Source organism: Physella acuta, unplaced genomic scaffold, assembly GCF_028476545.2.
Source record: "Physella acuta isolate Inbredline_101_S28 unplaced genomic scaffold, ASM2847654v3 ptg000013l, whole genome shotgun sequence".
Classification (NCBI taxonomy): domain Eukaryota; kingdom Metazoa; phylum Mollusca; class Gastropoda; family Physidae; genus Physella; species Physella acuta.
In genome coordinates, this window is record NW_026731533.1 from 140,001 (window position 1) to 160,209 (window position 20,209).

The following is a 20,209-nucleotide window of genomic DNA, read 5'->3' on the forward strand; positions in this document are numbered from 1 at the left end:
TTTAAATTCCTTTCAAATTTCCTGCATGTTTCTTTCCTTCTTCGTTTTTAAATGTGATTTTAAAGGGGACTTCCTCTAATACAATTAAGTTTTGCTTAACATGTTATGCGCAATGTGGCCTATTGACTTCTACTTCAGCCTGCTGATCTTTCTGGATTTGCTTTCACTTTTGTCCATCTAAGAACAATCTACAAAGAAAAAGTAGTTCGAATTTTCCTTCTATGTGCAATTTTTATTATTTTAAAACTGTGAATATTAAATTTCTAAATCATTGTTTCCAGTTGTAATATTTATATTATTTTTAATGAAAACTCTTCAAGAACGGCAATAAAACGCTGATACTGCACTGAAATTTGTCTTGGGCACACTTTTTCTGGAGAATGTCTAGCTGTAATAGATCCAGACATCCATATTTTACATTAGCTAACAGCAATAGGCCATACCATTTATACTATATCCAGGTTTGTTAACATATCGCATGCTTTGATTTTATTATGCGTTTGTTCTTTGACTTAAAAATTATAAACACAGAATGTACAATCACAAAACTCGCAAAAAAATAATACTATAAAGAGCTGAGAAGGAAAAAACACTTTAATATTGCAGAGGTTCTCATGTTTTGTAAATCCTGAGGTGGCTTTCAATGGTCTGACGACAAACAGGACAGAGCTGCTTGGCCAAATTTTTGCTACAGTTCTCGCAGCAGACGATGTGACCGCAGGGGCTGAAGGCCACGCATGCCTTATTGTCCAGACACAGCTTGCACAGGCTTTCTCTCTTCAGACGCAGAAGTTCGTCTGCCTGCTCTCTCGCCAGGTCGGATGTGACGTCAGGTCCGTCCGCCTGCTGTCTTGTGACGTCAGCGGATGACGCATACTTCTGCTGATCGATCTGTTGGAAAATTTAGATCTCTAGTTGACCCACATCGAAAATATTTTAGACCTGTAATTAACCAATTGAAGATATTTTAGACTTTAATTTACTAATATTAGCGATAATTAAGACTGGCAGTTGACCAATATTTACGATACTCACTAGCGATCGACCAATCAAAAATATTTTAGGCTTTTTTTGGACCAATTTTAGACTATTATCATATATTTTAGACTTGCAGTTGGTTATTATTAATGATAATTTAGACTAGTGGTTAACTAAGTTTGAAACTATTTAGACTTGTAGCAGACTAAGGATTGGTCCATAAATGAGATCATACACCTAGGGGTTAGGGATTAGGAATTAAGACGAAGACGATTTATACCGAGGGAAAGAGGGTTTCGGCACAATTTTACATTTTAAAAAGTAATTTTTGAAGCTGCGAATCAGTGGTGTTTACATCTGTAGTTGGTCAAAATAAGAATATTTTACATCTGTAGTTGGTCAATATCAAAAATATTTTACATCTGTAGTTGTTCAATATCAGAAATATTTTACATCTGTAGTTGGTCAATATCAGAAATATTTTACATATATAGTTGACCGACATAAGGGATCTGTAGTTTGCCCAAGCGATAGACATTCTAGACGTGCAGACCATGAAGACATTTTGTCTGATTGCAAATTAGTTACCTTTCTCACAACTTGAGGGTTCAAAGTCCACTTTTGCCCGTCGCTATACTCCACACAGAGATCCGTATCTTGATATATTTTAACCACTGTACCGACTCTAGTTTCATACTGAAATAAAAAAAAAATGTTCAATCGATATTAACAGTAAGAATCACGAATGTAAGAAATTACAAGATAATTTTAAAAATAAGTTTTAAACTATCTCTCACTAAGGCTAGTGGTAAAATCGATCATGCTTTTTTTTCAATCAGACTCACGCTAAGATCGATGATGACCTACCTCAGCCATCCGAACAACCCATTCACCGTGACCTTTCTGTAGGTCCTCGACCTTGACTAAATCCTGCAGAAACTGCACTCTGTCTCCAACTTTAAAGTCCAGATACGCCTCTGTTGGTTTTCCTGGGGAAAGGGTAGTATATGGTGAGGGGAGGGGGTAGTATAGGGTGAATTGTTCTAGAAAGAGTTATATTAAAGACTTAACTTAAAAGTCAAGATACGCCTCTGTTGGTTTTCCTGGGGAAGGGCTAGTATAGGGTGAATTGTTCTAGAAAGAGTTATATTAAAGACTTAACTTAAAAGTCAAGATACGCCTCTGTTGGTTTTCATGGGGAAGGGCTAGTATAGGGTGAATTGTTCTAGAAAGAGTTATATTAAAGACTTAACTTAAAAGTCAAGATACGCCTCTGTTGGTTTTCCTGGGGAAATGGTAGTATACGGTCAATTATTCTAGAAAAAGTTATAAAGAATACACTTAACAACTTGAGATAAGATACGCCTCTGTTGGTTTTCCTGGGGAGGGAGTAGTGTAAGGTGAATTACTCTAGAAAGAGTTATATAGAATAGACTTAACAGCTTTATAGTTAAGATACGCCTCTGTTGGTTTTCCTGGGGAGGGAGTAGTGTAAGGTGAATTACTCTAGAAAGAGTTATATAGAATAGACTTAACAGCTTTATAGTTAAGATACGCCTCTGAGCTGTATAAAAAAAAGGTACGCCTCTGAAAGGTTTTGTACAGTGTTATGTTAAATTGGTTATTAATTTTCATTAAGTAAGCCTAAGCATCGTTTGCAACTTTGTATTTTAGCTATGCTACTGCAGTTTTTACAAGAATAGGTGGTGGATTATTAGATAAATAATAACTTAAACACCGTATTTGGCCTCAAAATTTATAGTGTGAGATAAGCCTTTGGAGGATTTCATATGTAATGAGGGAAGAGAGGAACCTGGGACATATGTAACAATAATTACATTAACACGTGACTTTACATGTATATGGAGATACTCATCCAGATATTTTGTTTTCTATCAAGTTTAGTTGCTTTGATTTACAACCTTGCTGACACATTGCAATGATAAGTTCATTTAGTAAGGTTAACACGATTGTGCAGTCAACGAGCCTGGGGAGTAGTGTGGGAAGGTGCATCTGCACCGGGCAGTTGATTTTTTTATTTAATTGTTTAATTCGCATAAGTTCGTAGTCAAGACACATTTTTATAGTACGATATTTACAAATGACACAGCGTTTTGAACCACATTAATTTAATATATAGGAGAAGGAGAAGTGTTCACGTTTGTGATAAAACTAAAATAGAGATAACAAACGCTTAAGTAGATCAAGTTTAAGTTACGCACAAAGTCAAGCATATAACGTTTACCCCCCCCCCCCCCGTCCCTCCCTTCAATGGGTGGCTTCAGTACCTTTTGATGATGCGCTATGGGATAACTAGGTTCAAGCAAAAACTATAGAATAGGGGTGGGAACAGAGGGGGGGGGGGGCGATAAAAGGGCAAAACACACATTTAATGTAAGTCAGATAGAAGGAGTTAAATCGGTACCTACACGTGGATCATAACGAAGGGTAGAAGAAGAGGAATAGGCCTACAGTTTAAATTTGTAATTTGAGATTCCCTAAATTTTTAGTCACAGTTCTCAGTGTCAGATAACACAAGATGTCCTACAACAAATGCTGTTGTTGTGTGTGTTGCAGCCACCGTGTATTCCAACGATACAACAAAGGCTGTTGTTTTGTGTGTTGCAACCACCGTGTATTGCAACGATACAACACGGCTGTGCGGTGCTTACCTAAGAGTGGCAGGTGATCGCTGTAGTAACTCTGTTCAGGTGCCAGGACAACCGGCCTCGTCCCGTGCCTGTCGTCATGGCTGACGTCATACACGCCCTCGTTTCCGTTAGACCAGGCGACCTTGACCGACATTTTCTGGGAGCTGACATCGATGGAGGTAACTCTTCCATATTTGCCGTCCCCACCTGAGAGAGATAGACATCAAGTTGTCAGAAGCTTTGAACACTGGGAATGTTGAATTATATATGTTACGGTCAAAGCCCGAAGTGCGGCCAAACCCCGGATTGGCCGGCCAATGCGCGGATTGGCCGGCTCTCTTGGCCAAAGCCCGAAGAACTTAGAACTAAGATCGTATTTCGTACATTGGCCGGCCAATGCGCGCACTGGCCGGGACGTACTGGCCAAAGTCCGAAGTGCTTAAACTTGACGGCGTATTTTGTACATTGGCCGGCCAATGCGCGCATTGGCCGGGATGTCCTGGCCAATGTTCTATCTAGACTAAGTTGTGATTGCCTTTTTTCATTATTCTGGGTGCGGTTTCATTGTGAGTAACGTATTGTTTAGCTCTTGTTTGTATAGCATTCTATATGCAAGGCGACATGGATCAAAGGGCCGTCAGACCATGAGACAGACATAGCAGATGGCTGTCAAAAGAAAAAAATGTAAATCCATGTTAGTTTCCATATATGGGCTACAACCGTATGTGACAGCCTCCTCCGTGATGACGAGGTGAGACAATCATCAAAGAACAAAATCAAAGACAGTCGGCATCACCGACCACGTGCAACAAGACGGAACGTTCAAAAGACTTTGCCGCGTTCCTTGTAAGCTACAAACCTTTGATATTTAAAGAATTTAACTCAAGATGCCAAGTAGATCTTATTGATATGCAAAGTAACCCAGACGGCAAATACAAGTTTATACTCAGTTACCAGAATCATTTAACCAAGTTCATATTGTTGCGAGCTTTGGAAACCAAAAGAGCAGAAGAATTTGCTTACCAGCTGCTGGATATCTTCACGACTATTGGTGCCCCAAGTGTGCTTCAATCAGATAATGGAAGAGAATTTGTGAATCAAGTTATTTCTGAACTAAAGAACATGTGGCCTGAACTTAAACTAGTTCACGGAAAACCAAGGCATAGCCAAAGCCAAGGTTCAGTCGAACGTGCCAACCAAGATGTTCAAAACATGATGATGACATGGATGCAAACAAATGAATCAGCTCATTGGGCTGAGAGTCACAAATTCATTCAATTTATGAAAAATCGTTCTTTTCATCAAGGAATCCAACAATCACCATACGAAGCCTTGTTTGGATGCAAAGCAAAAGTGGGACTTAGCACTTCAAATCTACCAAGAGAGGCTCTCAATAAAATAGTTACTGAGGAAGATCTTGAGAACATTGAACAAGAAATGGAGGTTGCCATAAATGCAACTACATCCTCAGCTAACACAAAACATCTGCTGCCGTGGCGGAACGTCCAGACCAGTTGCGTGACAATAATGTTTTTCAATTCTTCACGAAAAACTGCTCTTATTGTCGTCAGTTGGCACTGAGGATAAATCACTACGAACCATCGCATCTTCACAATCATTGACTGGGGGCCAAGGCTACACTCGCTGCAATTGCACAACCAAGTGCACAACAAATCGCTGCAAGTGTAAAAATAACAAGCTGCTATGTAATTCTAAATGCCATAAAAGTTCAACTTGTTTTGATTGATTGAGACTATAGTACAATAAAATATTTGAATGTTTCTGTCATTTACTTTAATGAATAATCAATAAAGACTTAATTTCATGATCCTTAAGGTATAAAAAAAAAACCCAAATCTGCTCATGAGCTTTTAATTCGGACTTTGGCCGGTCGTCCCTAGCCAGATGATCTTCTAATTCAGACTTTGGCCGGTCCACCATGGCCAGTCTGCGGATTGGCCGGCCAAAGGCCGAAATCAAGCAAAGTTTCGGACTTTGACCGACCTATGGGAGGCGATATTGGCCAATGCGCGGATTGGCCGGCCAATCCTAGCATTGGCCGACTTCGGGCTTTGACCGTAACATATGTATATATATATATATATATATATATATATATATATATATATATATATATATATATATATATATATATATATATATATATATACCTTTTCAGCTACAGGTGATATGTAGTAGTAGTTTCTATTTCTGTTAATGAAACGATAATAGTCTGACTAGTTATATGCCCAGCCGTCTTTATATACTTTCCCTAATTTGATCCCGGTTCCCATTAAAGCTGATTATACTCTGACACATAATACGGATTTGAGTCCGGGGACTGAACTCGAGACTATTGTGCTAGCAACTGTTCCCTCTACACCTTGACCACTCCATCCCATCACAAAGGCGTTAGTCGCCGCAAACGGCAATAGAGCAAGTATTTTTTATAACAATGTATGTTTAGTGAAATCATAACGTGTGATACTGTCACATGACTTTAATTCATTAAAATCATTACCGTCCAACTGATCAAGACTTTATGGTTAATAAATAATAATTAAAATTCTTACCGTCCAATTAATTTATATCCTTACCGCCCAATTAATTAAGATCATACCGTCAAATTAATTAAACTAATTACCGTCCTCATCTCCAGAGTTCCAGTCGACACCTCGAGTGACCATGACACCATGGGAGATACTTCGGACCGGAACTTTCCGGCTTGCTGACCGTGGACCCACCTTAACTCTGTGGTTTAAAATTGGGAGGACTGGTTAGAAACTAACATTTGTAGAGCTTTACATCAGAAGATATTGGTGCAGGATATAGGAAACATAAGTCAGAAGTGGTTCAATTTAAAAACAAACAAGCAGTTCTTGGGTGTAAAAAATGTCAATGTACACAGTATGTATGGACATGTGAGAAGTCGCACAGTCGTAGTAAATCTGAGATCTGAATACTTTTCAAAGATATACCTGTACACATGTACACATACATTTCTGTACACATACATACTTACACATACATACACATTTACCTGTACACAAACAAACATGTACTCAGACATACCTGTAAACAGACATACATGTTCAATACATGTACACCATACCAATACACATACATACATGTAAACATACGTACCTGTACACAGACATACCTTACACAAAAACACAAGTTCGCCCATATACATGTACACAAAAAACACGTGTACACAAAAAACACCTGTACACCCGCATACTTGTGCACATATATCCGTACACAAACATACTGTAAACAAAAAACACCTGTACACAAAAAACACATGTACACAAAAACACATGTACACAAAAAACACATGTACACAAAAAACACCTTTACACAAAAACACCTGTACACAAAAACACCTGTAAACAAAAACACCTGTACACCCAAATACCTGTACACAAAAACACCTGTACACACAAATACCTGTACACCTACATGCCTGTACACCCACATACCTGTACACAAAAACACCTGTACACCCACATACCTGTACACAAAAACACCTGTACACACAAATACCTGTACACCTACATACCTGTACACCCACATACCTGTACACAAAAACACCTGTACATCCACATACCTGTACGAGAACGGGGTTTCTATCCTCCAGAAAGCGTGATCACGATCGTGCTTATCGCCCATGTAGCAGCTAAAACACAGGTCGAAGTTCTGGCAGTCCAAGCATTTCCAGCGGATACCCCGGATGTTACTGACGTCACAGTGGTCACACGTCACGGTAGTGTGGACACACTCTGTGGGGGCAATCACAACACGGTGTCACTTTGGTCACGCTAGTTTGTACACACTTTGTGTGGGAAATTACAACACGGTGTCACTTTGGTCACGCTAGTTTGTACACACTTTGGGGGGGGGGGGGGGGATTTACAACACGGTGTAAGGGTAGGCATCTCTTCACGGGACCAGCTACACACAACACACACGTAAACACACACAACACACACGTAAACACACACACATCACACAACACAATTTCTCACACCTACACACATATACAAATACTAACAACATGTACTTTATTCGTGCTTTAACCGCTCAGTACCATAACTTCCCCATCCATCTCCCCCTCACACACAATTTAAAACAACTCGATAGACTACAAACACCATACAGCGTGACTCCCACATATAAAATACGAAGCGTCTAGGCATACTGATCCTCAATGTTGGAGGCAAAAACATTGCCATTTTGTAGAATGTTAAATCTAATGTTTAATCTTCTGAATAGTTTTATTTTATTTAATCAATTTTAGTGATAAAATTAAGACACAATGAAATGGACCAACTGACACTCTTCATAATGTGTTCGGGGAAAAAATTAACAGCACGAAAACGCAGAAATAATTATATTGTTTGCGTGTAAAAACAAGTTAATAAAAAGTCTAGTGACAATTTAAGCGCAATTTCCTTAATTAATTTTTTTGTGACCGAACGAAAGGATATTTTTGAAAACTTTCTTCGGCAATATTGTTCTAAATTATGGCAGGAATCGATTGGTAAATGTTTCAAGTCGCTAAATGGTCTGGTTGCTGAGATATGGGCCAAAAACTGCATTTTTTTCGAGGTTTTTTTTTTTGGCTTTTCCGGGAAATCCAGGAAGGAATTCCGGGAATTTTTTTGGCCCACAATCATCCTCGGAACTTGCTTAACATATTGCTTCGTTGAGGAGGAGGTACGACTTAAAGCTGGGGACACACATCCATCCAGAAATGACGAGTTAATAATCGCAATTCCTGTAAGGAAATTGCGCTAAAAATACATGTTAATTATACTATACACAATATTGGAGTTGTATTTGGGTAAGAAACAGAACAGCACGGTAACTATACCAGCCGGGGCGTAGGTGCGCAGGTCAAAAATTCCATCATGGCCGGCGTTGTATCGATGCTGGACGTTGGGCGTCCATTCAACCGTGACAATACCGTCTGCTGCTTCCTTGACGGTACCCACGTGACCCTCTCCCCCGTCCTGGTCGTCATGGCGCCAGTCGGGTCCTCTGACTACTAGAGTTCCTGGCTTAACGTCTTCTTCTAAAACTTTGGGCGGGGCTTCGTTCTGGGAACCAAAGAAACACATTTCAATGAAAAAAAATAATTTTATATTCGATTATCATATACATATTGGTTTAAAGATATTTTCTTTAGCATTAAAAATAATCATCAAAAGTCTTCGTTTATTTAATCAAAACGTGTTTATTGAAGCTGCGTAACTCTTGATATCTTCCCTTAATACATACAGTACCTCAACTGCAAGTATCATCAATTTTACTAAACCAATGACGAGTTTGGCTTTGCTTTATCTCTCTATCTTGCTTTTATGTAGTAATTGTGACGACGTTGGATAGAACTCATGGTTTTAATTAAATTATTTCTTTAAACTAAAGGAAACCCCCGTCCCCATGAAGCATACAGCCTAAGTTACCTAATTCAACGTAATCAAGTACTAGCATACAAACACAACTTCTGAACCTATACCAGGGGCGTAGCGAGGGGGGGGGGGCGGGGGGTGCGGACCGCACCGGGTGACACCATTTAGGGGGGTGACACCAAGGCAAAAAATAGCAAAATATATAGAGAAAAACTTGAGGGGGGTGCAAATCGAAAGTTTGAGGGGGGGTGCAAATCGAAAACTTGAGGGGGGGGGGGGGGGTGCAAATTGAAAATTTGAAAGTTTATCCCCGGGAAGGGTAGCTACGCCTCTGGGGGATGACACCATTAAGTACCGCACCGGGTGACACCCGACCTCGCTACGCGACTGACCTATACAGTGTTCTAAACCTCGATTTTCGTTGACTTACGTTTTTATCCGTTTTGGCTTTCGTCGAACGTTGTTGTTTTTTTGTTCAAGCTTTGTTGATAAGCTATGTTATTTAGTCTTATGATGTATTCTTTTTTTATTTAAGTTTGTTGTTGCTTTACTATTAAAACTAAATTTATTTTTAAAATGCGTTAAAGATGTTTATTTTGAAGGGCTAAAAACGATGTAGGGTTTGTCTTTTGTATGTAGGTCAAGTAGTTGCTTCCGATTTCTTTACTTTCGGATTTCATTTCGGGGGGCACATTTTCAAGATAGTTTAAACAATTTTTGTCTTAAAGAATTATCAAAAATGATCGAAAAACAGAAAAGGTAGAGTTTGTTCACTCAACCGGAAGGACTTTACGTCCCCAAAACAAAAACGTAGCTGACATCAAACCAATTGACTCAGAGGGGCACCTTTTTTTTAACATGGACAGATAATGTGTTGGTGTTGTTTTTCTATTGCTGACTATCCATACTTTTTAAATTATTTTATCCTCTTAATATTTCTAAAATTATTTGTTTTTAATTTTTGTAAGCAAAATTAAGAAACTATAAGGACACAACTTTATTTTTAAAAATGAATAGATTTGCATTAATACTGACACTCATAACCGTTGATTCTCTTATAAACAATCTTTCATTGGCTTTTGAGTTGAAGAGTATTGCTTGTGTACTAAACTGTTCTAGTCAATGTTCTGATCTAACAAACAGAATATTTTGTTTTTAAGAATGGATTAAGTTGCTTATTTAGAAATTAATAATGTATTACTATATGTTAGCATTTATTGTAATGGCTATCTTTATATACAGCTTATTCTCACTAAACTGTTAATCAGCATTTAATAAAACGAAAAAAAAAGAAACTCGAATTTTTACTTTTTTTTATTTTTAATAACTACAAAAACATAATTGTTAAAATATTCCCTTCACTGAGTCCAACTGGTTTGATGCCGCTGATGTCAAACATTGAGTCACTGAAATATGGGGATAATCAGTCACGAAAGCACCTTGTACAGTTATACACAGTGATAAATAAAGCTAATAAACAGTTCCAACAGAGCTACACACAGTAATAAATTGAGTTAATAAAAAGCACCTTAAGCACGTAGAAGAACTACACACAGTGATAAATTGAGCTAGTAAACAGTGTTTCTTCCAGACTTTTTTCTCCGTGGGGGGGGGGGGCACTAGATATTTTCAGGGGGGGGGGGCGGTCAACATTTTTCGGGGGGGGGGGAGGGGACACTAGTAAAAGTGTATGTTTACTATATAAATTTCATCTCGTTCGGGAGGGGAGATGCCTGGAAGAAACTGTGCTAGTAAACAGTCACTAAAGCACGTTGTACAGTTACGCACAGTGAAATTGACCTAATAAACATTCCCTACAAAGCTATAAACTTGAAGGAGTTTGTCGATTTAAAATAGGTGGTGCCCGCCACCCTACCGATATTTTAGAATGTGCTCTAGAGTTAAAAAAGGTTGGGAACCCCTGGATTGAGCTAATAAACAGACACTAAAACAAAGCATGTTGACGAGTTAGTGCAGTATTATGTACAACATAAACACACATTCAACCAGTGGTTATTAGACCCAGAAGATGGAGATGGTTGGGTCATGTGCTGGGAATGAGAGCAGACACATTGGCTAGGACTGCTCTCAGATGGACACCACAGGGCCAAAGAAAACAAGGACGGTTAAAAGAAACATGGAGACGTTCATGGAGAAAGAGTTGAAGGAAACAGGCCTAACTTTCCAACAGACAGAGGCTACAGTACAGTTAGATACAGGATGAAGTGGCAATCACTTGTTGATGCCTCGTACACTTATGGACGTTGAGAGACGATAATAACGTGTAGAACGTAAATGAGAAAATGATTAGATTAACACTGAACATGATAATACAACAGTGATGCGCCTATATTGCAGGTTAACCCACGCGGACAGGATTAGAAATTTTTTTAAATATTGTACCTGAAGTGGAATAGGTGCGGCCGATTGTGGTGGAGCAATTTTGATATCTTTACCTGAAATAGAAATCAAACTTAAGTTATAACCTAGAACACTCGCACACGCACAGTGGATTCGCCTTGTTAAGATGAGTTGTCCCTCACACAAATTATTCACCTACTGTAGCTATTGTTATACATATGCAGTATACTATTGTGGGAGCTATAATTGCCCATCGTCCAAACTTGTAGGAGAGAGAGAATTTCAGAGATGAGGGAGAGACTCACAGTGTTTCTTCCAGACTTTTTTCTCCGGGGAGGGGCGGGGTGGATTAACATTTCTGGGGGGGGGGGGGGACACTATTAAAAGTATATATTTTCTAAATAAATTCCATTTCGTTCGGGGGTGAGGGCGGTAGACTCTCTTCGGGGTGGGGGGGGGAGCCTGGAAGAGATGCCTGGAAGAAACACTGGAGACTCAGACTTCAGAAAGAGATAGAGAACGAGAGAGATGACATAGTAAGCAATCAATGACGCAGCTTTAATTACTTCTAATGCTAAGTGGTGACTTTGTGTTTTATATGGGCCAATTAAAATTCCATCAATCTGGATTTTCCTATAATGTTCTACGAAGTTTTAATGGCATAAAAAATTATTAATTAAACAAACAAAATATTGAAACAAATAAAACGAATTTAAAAAACTGCTCACCTAGTACAGGTAAATGTTAAACTGCTCACCTAGTACAGGTAAATGTTCCTGGTAAAACTCGTCACACACGTTGTACACGTCGACCCCGTCCCTCAGTAGAGCGATGTCCTTACAGGACTCCTCCGTGATCCCGTGGACAGGACATCTCTGCAACTTGGGGACATTCTCCAGCTTGTGCTGACCGTCCACTGGGGAAATGGAACACATCAAGCATTTGGTCTTAAGGTTTTAAGTAGGTACATTCTAATGGCTCGCCACATCAAGCATTTGTCGGACTCAGTCATGGGATCTAAACACATCAAGCATCTGTAGGACTTCAATGTCTTATGTTTTAAGTAGGTACATTCTAATGGCTCGCCGCATCAAGCATCTGTCGGACTCAGTCATGGGATCTAAACACATCAAGCATCTGTAGGACTTCAATGTCTTATGTTTTAAGTAGGTACATTCTAATGCCTCGCCACATCAAGCATCTGTCGGAGTCAGTCATGGGATCTAAACACATCAAGCATCTGTAGGACTTAGTCATAGGATCTGAACACATCAAGCATCTGCCGGACTCAGTCATGGTCTTATGTAGCTACATTCTAATGCCTCGCCACATCAAGCATCTGTCAGACTCAGTCATGGGATCTAAACACATCAAGCATCTGTAGGACTCAGTCATGGAATCTCATGTTTTAAGTAGCTACATTCTAATGGCTCGCCGTGATGGGCGGTGGGGCTGGACTACTCATGAGTTCACCTGATTCTTAAGAGGATTTGTTATAAAAGACTTTCAGGAGCTCGCTTCTACAGTAGGCCCCATGTTTGGCATTTTACTGGACATGGGGAGGGGGGGGGGGGGGGTTAGCGATGCAGCAACGTTGTTACAATCAGCGGTAAATTATGGCCAAAATTGGGGTAAGGCACGATAAACTTTGGCTAAATGTATGGTGATAACAGCGGTAAACTTTGGCTCAATGTTGTGGTCATACGCTGATGACAATATGTCACTATCGATGTTTTTGAACCTAACAGACAAGGCCAGTAAAACATCAGCTTTACCACGCCTTGATTTAACCAAGAACATGGTAATCAACTTGTCAGATTTCAAGAAAAATAAACTCGTTGAAGGTTTTTAAAATCCCCTAATTTGATTTTGCAAGTTCAGTGGTGTTGCTTGCTCCGATTGCACATGACTTGATGAACACAAATGTCACGTGACTTGATGAACACAAATGTCACGTGACTTGATTAACACAAATGTCACATGACTTGATAAACACAAATGTCACGTGACTTGATGAACACAAATGTCACGTGACTTGATGAACACAAATGTCACGTGACTTGATAAACACGAATGTCACGTGACTTGATGAACACAAATGTCACGTGACTTGATAAACACGAATGTCACGTGACTTGATGACCACAAATGTCACGTGACTTGATGAACACAAAATGTCACGTGATTTGATGAACACAACTCACCACTTTGCTGATCCCGCCAAGCCCGAACTGATAAATCCGACAATCTTTTCTTGGAATTCCTACTTTCACTTCGAGACGTGACGTTAACCCTGTGGGTGTAAAATGTAATCAGACATTCATGTAGGTGGGTAGGGAAGGAAAATTCGGGAAGGGACGAGGGACTGTTTTCTAGACATGAGACCCTGCAAGATTAAGTAGTGAAAGGATTCTTGCATACTTGTGTTAAGATGATTAATTTTTATAAACTTTAATTTCATGAATTTATTTAAGGCAATTTTAAAAGGTAAGCCAAATATAATATTTATGTTACGAAAAGAAAAATATGTGAAAGTTTGTATATAGCCTGAAGTTGAAAACTAACCATATCTTTATGAAGGGATTTATAAATCCTCAACTACCACTCCCCTTATAGCTCCTAAATAACAATATACACTTATGATTCCGGCCCTGGTTACAACATTTCCTACTCCTGTCGTCCTGAAAAAAATATAAAAATCTACGCCCCTGAAACAAAATATCCTCCAGTTTCCCCCTTTTCCTTCCTTCTTCGAACCTGTCGTTGTCTCCGCCTCTGATATGAGAGTCCCCATACCCAGACCGTCCGTGAAAAAAGTCTGTCTCCGCCCCTGATATGAATAGCCCCATACCCAGACCGTCCGTGAAAAAATGTCCGTCTCCGCCCCTGGTATGAGAGTCCCCATACCCTGACCGTCCGTGAAAAAAAGGTATGTCTCTGCCCCTGATAAGATAGTCCCCCATACCCCGACCGTCTCCGCCCCTGCACATAACGTACCATTCAGTGTCCGGCACACACATGCGCTTGAAGGCATGCGACTGGTCGTGGCTGTCCTTCATGTAGCAGCTCGTGCAGAGGTCGTGGTCCTCGCACGTGCGACACTTCCACCTGACACCGCTGATACATCTGGACTCGTTGCACCCGTCACACGCGATGTAGGGGTGGACGATGCCTGAAATACAGGGGGTGGGGGTGGGAGAGTGGTAGAGGTGGTGGATGCCTGGAATACAGGGGGTGGGGGTGGTGAGTGCGGTGATTATGATGATGAGGCGTTGCGTTGGGGGTGACCATGGGTGTGTTAGAGTGACCATACGTGTGTTAGGGTGACCATGGGTGTGTTAGTTGTGGTGACCATGGGTGTGTTAGGGTGACCATGGGTGTGTTAGGGTGACCATGGGTGTGTTAGGGTGACCATGGGTGTGTTGGGGTAACCATGGGTGTGTTAGTTAGGGTGACCATTGGTGTGTTAGGGTGACCATGAGTGTGTTAGGGTGACCATGGGTGTGTAAGTTAGGGTGACCATGGGTGTGTTAGGGTGACCATGGGTGTGTTAGTTAGGGTGACCATGGGTGTGTTAGTTGAAGTGACCATGGGTGTGTTAGGGTGACCATGGGTGTGTAAGTTAGGGTGACCATGGGTGTGTTAGGGTGACCATGGGTGTGTTAGTTGGAGTGACCATGGGTGTGTTAGGGTGACCATGGGTGTGTCATTGGGGTGACCATGGGTGTGTTAGTTGTGGTGACCATGGGTGTGTTAGGGTGACCATGGGTGTGTTAGTTGGAGTGACCATGGGTGTGTTAGGGTGACCATGGTTGTGTTAGTTGGAGTGACCATGGGTGTGTTAGGGTGACCATGGGTGTGTTAGGGTGACCATGGGTGTGTTAGGGTGACCATGGGTGTGTTAGTTGGAGTGACCATGGGTGTGTTAGGGTGACCATGGGTGTGTCATTGGGGTGACCATGGGTGTGTTAGTTAGGGTGACCATAGGTGTGTTATGGTGATTGTAGGAAAAAAAAAGTCACAGGAAAAAAAAAACACAGGAAAAAAACACAGAAAAAAGTCACAGGAAAAAAAGTCACAGGAAAAAAAGTCACAGGAAAAAAAGTCACAAATATATATTTGCATGGGATTTGTTAATACTTTTATGTATTAAATATTCAGAGGGTGCAAATTAACTTAGGATTAATTAAATGTAATGTAATGTGTGTAGGTTGTATACTCATAGTAATTTTTATAATTCATCTAAAAATATTTAGTATGAATTATGTAGATTGTAATTATGTTAAACTTAATATTTATAGCATTTAATTGAATGTCCACGGTTTTCGTGGGTTTTTTTTTAAATTAAATTACCGTGAAATGATAAGTTCATCTGAATTACTGCCCTCAACTCATCGCAACAATAGTTATGCTTAGTTCAACCACCTTTACTGCCCACAATGATCACGCTCATTACATAACAAAATTTAGGATCAAAACAGAAAGCCGACAAGGTTCAAAGGCTGTCATTGACGCATAACGTCAACAACACAAAATATGTTCGGACAATGCCTACTGAGGAGAGGCCGACCAGAGAATAGCCTACGGCAAAATGTGCCTAAATTTCTTTTATAATTAACTTTTCTACCGCGTATTTAACTAAATACGTAACAAAAGTTGATATTGTTGTGTAAATTATCTTAGAGTATTTTTACTCACAACTTTTTATAAACCATAATGCTTTTAACGTCTATAAATAATTTATGCTATCAAAAAATACAACCCACAACAATAAACATACAAAATTTTACAATTCTTAACAAATAAATCAAAATATTTCTAAAGAGAATTGTGTGACTTTTTTTCTGTGACTTTATTTCTGTGACTTTTTTTCTGAAAAAAATTTTCCATTGTGACTTTTTTTCCGTGACTTTTTTTCCTAGCAAAAACTGTGACTTTTTTTCTGTGTTTTTTTTTCCTGTGACTTTTTTTCCGTTTACCGTTATGGTGACCATGGGTGTGTTTGTTGGGGTGACCATGGGTGTGTTAGTTGAGGTGACCATGGGTGTGTTAGTTGAGGTGACCATGGGTGTGTTAGTTGAGGTGACCATGGGTGTGTTAATTGAGGTGACCATGGGTGTGTTAGTTGGGGTGACCATGGGTGTGTTAGGGTGACCATGGGTGTGTTTGTTGGGGTGACAGATAATATTAAAGTACGTAAGTAGATAATCGGTGAACTTTTATTTTATTCAGGCTTTTTTTTAGAACAGATGCCATATGTGACATATAGAACAAAATCATTATGTGTCATTTAGAACAGATGACATTATGTGTCATGTAGAACAGATGCCACTGCGTCATATAGACAGATGACATTTGAACAAATATAAAGCACATCAAACTATGATCAAACACCCAACCGTGGGAACATAACTCATACAAAGTCTATCAAATAGCATTGCGACTATAAGTCAAGGGGGAGGGTATCACTTACCTATAGTATCCAGCACCAGCAACTCGTACGCTCCGTCCTGGTCAGGTCTGTAGGTCTCTCTCTCCCCCGTGTCCCACTGGACAATCACGTGATCGTGGCTCACGACCTCAACAATACCTGCATGAACTTGGTCCTGCCGCCTACCATCTGACGTGGGAACCACGATGAAACCTTTTCCTGTTGTCATCTTGTGGACAGTAGGCAAGATTTTTTACTGCTGCAGTACTATCTTCAATGGGATTTTCTGTAGATGGCGTCACACTTGATCTCAACTTCTAGAGGAATAAATTTAGCGGATATAGCATATATTAAGGGGGATCGGGCGGTTTATTATTTTGTTAGATTATGTCATACTGGTAAGATACAAAATAAACCCATGTTTATATCTTCGGTTTTTTTTTTAATAATGCGCCTCTTGGAATACTTCGATGAATAACCTGTAATTGAAAGTTTCCCTTTCAAACCTGACGGTCTATGGGGCAAGTGAAGTAGAGTTCACTTGTTTCTGTGATCTCGGCGTATGAAGGGAGGGACAGTATGGTCAGCACTATGCCCAGTCGCCTTTACTTTCCTAACGTGAGTTAGGCACCCATTACTTGAACCCGGATTAGAATTCGAGACACACGGGTTAGCAGCCCAGCTCTCTACCACTTGACCACTCCGTCCCATTCTGTAATTGGTTTATTAAATATTTGTTTTGTAAACAAATTTCAAAGCTTTCAACGGTTTCTAAACAATATGTTAAAGTAGCATGACAACCGATTTTCTCTAAAACGATGTTAATCCTATTTATTAAAATGTATTTTTGGAGAAAAATACAAGTTTTGTAGTGGTTTGTGGGGAAGGGTTGGTTATTCCTAAAAAAAACTAGAAATCATATGAGGATTTGCTTATTTACTTATATGGAGTAGTGTGGGGGGGGGGGGGGAGGTAGGGGGGATGGGTGATTATTCCTAGAAACTTGATATAATATCGAGGGATTTGTTATTGAATCTCTATATTATTTTATATGGGTTAGAAGTGTCTCAGAGTGCCATAATGCGGCTGTTCTTAAATAGTGACAACCAGAGTTTCTTCCAGGCATCTCTTCGGGGGGGGGGGGGGGCGAAGCCCCTCCGAAAATTTTTTACCGCCCCCCCCCCCCCCCCGAACGAAATGCAATTTATATAATTTATATGGAAAATATATACTTTAAACAGTGTCCGCCCCCCCCCCGAAGAAAGTTTACCACCCCCCCCCCCCCCCCCCGAAGATTTCAAGTGCCCCCCCCGGAGAAAAAAGTCTGGAAGAAACACTGGTGACAACATAAATTACCTGCCTATGGTTAACACTTGTCAACAAGCAAACAGTAGGCCAATTACTACACGTATATGTTGAATCCTACGTTAGTTAAACTCTAAGTCAAGAAACTGAATATGCTAGAAATCAAATCTTGTTGTAAATCGGTTTAGCGTCGGTACCGTATGATAAACAACTGGTGTTATAATTGATTTTTTTTCTATTTCTAAGTGTAAACCTTTAGAAATAATTTAAAACTGTTCAGCTGGCAATTCTCATTTATCCCCAATACGACCATCGTAGGCTTCCATTGTATGTCCATGAACAAGGAAAGGCTAGAGTTGGTATCGCCAAATAGATCTAGACTTAAATCTAACTGTATAACTGTGTTGACAAGAAAAACGCTTGTTAATGGTGACATTGCAAATTTGAATATGCCCTCAGCGAATAGGCCTAAACCGTTTGGACGCCTGCCATTGAGTCATTATTATTATTATTATTTTACAGTAGAACCTATATACGTTATACTGTTATAGAGGGGAAAAAACAAGGCTTACCTTTGTTTTCGATACAATTATATTAGCCGATTATTAGCTTTATACATTTATATGATCTAGAGATCTTGAAATAAATAAAAACGAATTTTTTTTTAAAACGACGCAAATGGTGAAGTGTACTAGATTCTAGATCTAGATTTATAGAAAATGTCGTTATGGACTTAGATCTAGAAAATCTAGATCTATACCCTATGAAATTACGTGTTTTTGTAACTATAAATAAAAAGATGGGCGGCTTAAGGCTTAAACAATAAACAGTAAACGACAGTGCTGTTGTTTTCAATTTTATTCTTCGGGGTACGTAAATTAAATTAGCCTGGAATATTTAGTTTTAGTATTTAGGGCCGAATGATTTAAAACTTAAATAATATTTTAAACTCGCGTATCTTACTCTAGATCTAGATCTAGATATCTAAGTGACGTCTAAGTCTTATATTTTCTTTGTAAATGTGGACTAGAGAGCAAGTTCAATGGTTAAATAATAAATAATTAAATAAACTGTTAAATTAAAATCAAAACAAGACATAGGAAACTTTGTATTTTAGATACAACCTACAAAATATTATGGAATATTATTGTTACACTTACCCTTTCGGTCTTGAAATATGAATCTATAATAATTATTAATAATAGATCTAGATCTGGATCTAGCTAGTGTTTGGAAATAATTTTTTGCTTCAGGATGTCGTCAAAAAAATTATTCCCGATATTAATTGGGTAATTCCCTTTTTTAAAAAACCCACATTGAATTCCCGATTACTATTTTAAGAAATTCGGGCATTACCTTTATGACGTCCCCCTAGTCCACCCAGCTCCAATGGGTACCTGACTCACGCTAGGGGAACGAAGACAGCTGGGTATAGTGCTGACCACATTATCTCCCTATATACTAACACCCCCCTAACATTGAAACAGATTGGCTCTAAATCATCTAGTCCACTTGTCTTGGGCACATAAGGGAAAAAAATATGATGATGATGATTTTTAGAAACGTGCAATCACACTTTTTCCCGCTCTTTCACTATCAGTTTTCCAATGCCAATATTGTTGGACTACAAAAAAAAGCACCAACTAATAACGACTTCTAACTATCAGTATGTTATTATTATTCATGGTTTGTTAGGCCTAGAATGTAAATGTATTTATTTTGTATTCTCGATATTTAGTAGGCCTAAACAAATTACACTAATTTAAAAATACTCAGTATAATAGCAATATTAATGCATATGTTACTAGTTATTATAAAGCCTACAGGCATGTATTATTACAACAAACTGAACTCAATATGGTGTAGGTAGCCTACAATCTCCACATTTCTTACTTACATACAAAATTCTGTAGGCCAGAGCACTGGGCCATATTAAAATAAGGAAGTGCCCCTTAATAGGCCAAACACTTGAATTTTTTTTTTTTTTTAAATAGTTTTCTTCTACTTTCTTTTTAAAACAGGTAACACATGGGTAATATCTAAACTTTTTTTTAACTCAAAATATTCCA

The 20,209-nt window shown here is 39.2% G+C and overlaps 1 protein-coding gene across 4 annotated transcripts; it reads right to left on the reverse strand.

Annotated features, from left to right (window-relative positions):
- Positions 1-579: 579 nt before the first annotated feature.
- Positions 580-19,394, reverse strand: LOC131935684 (E3 ubiquitin-protein ligase MIB1-like). 4 transcript variants are annotated; one of them, XM_059292219.1, is made up of 13 exons: positions 19,301-19,394; positions 16,878-17,152; positions 14,402-14,576; positions 13,609-13,697; positions 12,162-12,320; positions 11,447-11,499; positions 8,506-8,731; positions 7,240-7,411; positions 6,274-6,380; positions 3,651-3,836; positions 1,846-1,967; positions 1,567-1,674; positions 580-891 (listed from the first exon to the last, which is right to left on the reverse strand). In XM_059292219.1, the coding sequence occupies exons 2-13, from the start codon at positions 17,062-17,064 to the stop codon at positions 613-615; spliced, it is 1,863 nt and encodes a 620-aa protein (XP_059148202.1). In that variant the 5' UTR covers positions 17,065-17,152; positions 19,301-19,394; the 3' UTR covers positions 580-612. The 4 variants fall into 4 exon arrangements, with proteins under 4 accessions (XP_059148202.1, XP_059148212.1, XP_059148222.1 ...); XM_059292229.1 differs by having other exon boundaries at positions 16,878-17,149; positions 19,301-19,322; XM_059292239.1 differs by lacking the exon at positions 19,301-19,394 and adding an exon at positions 18,713-18,857 and having other exon boundaries at positions 16,878-17,121.
- Positions 19,395-20,209: the final 815 nt, after the last annotated feature.

Bases quoted from the DNA above. Each gene is read 5' to 3' on its own strand.
- LOC131935684 (XM_059292219.1), bottom strand. From the start codon at position 17,064: ATGACAACAGGAAAAGGTTTCATCGTGGTTCCCACGTCAGATGGTAGG. The intron at 14,577-16,877 runs GTAAGTGATACC...CCTGTATTTCAG, and splicing joins GCTGGTGCTGGATACTATAG to GCATCGTCCACCCCTACATC. The intron at 12,321-13,608 runs GTGAGTTGTGTT...CCATTTCCCCAG, and splicing joins TTGGCGGGATCAGCAAAGTG to TGGACGGTCAGCACAAGCTG.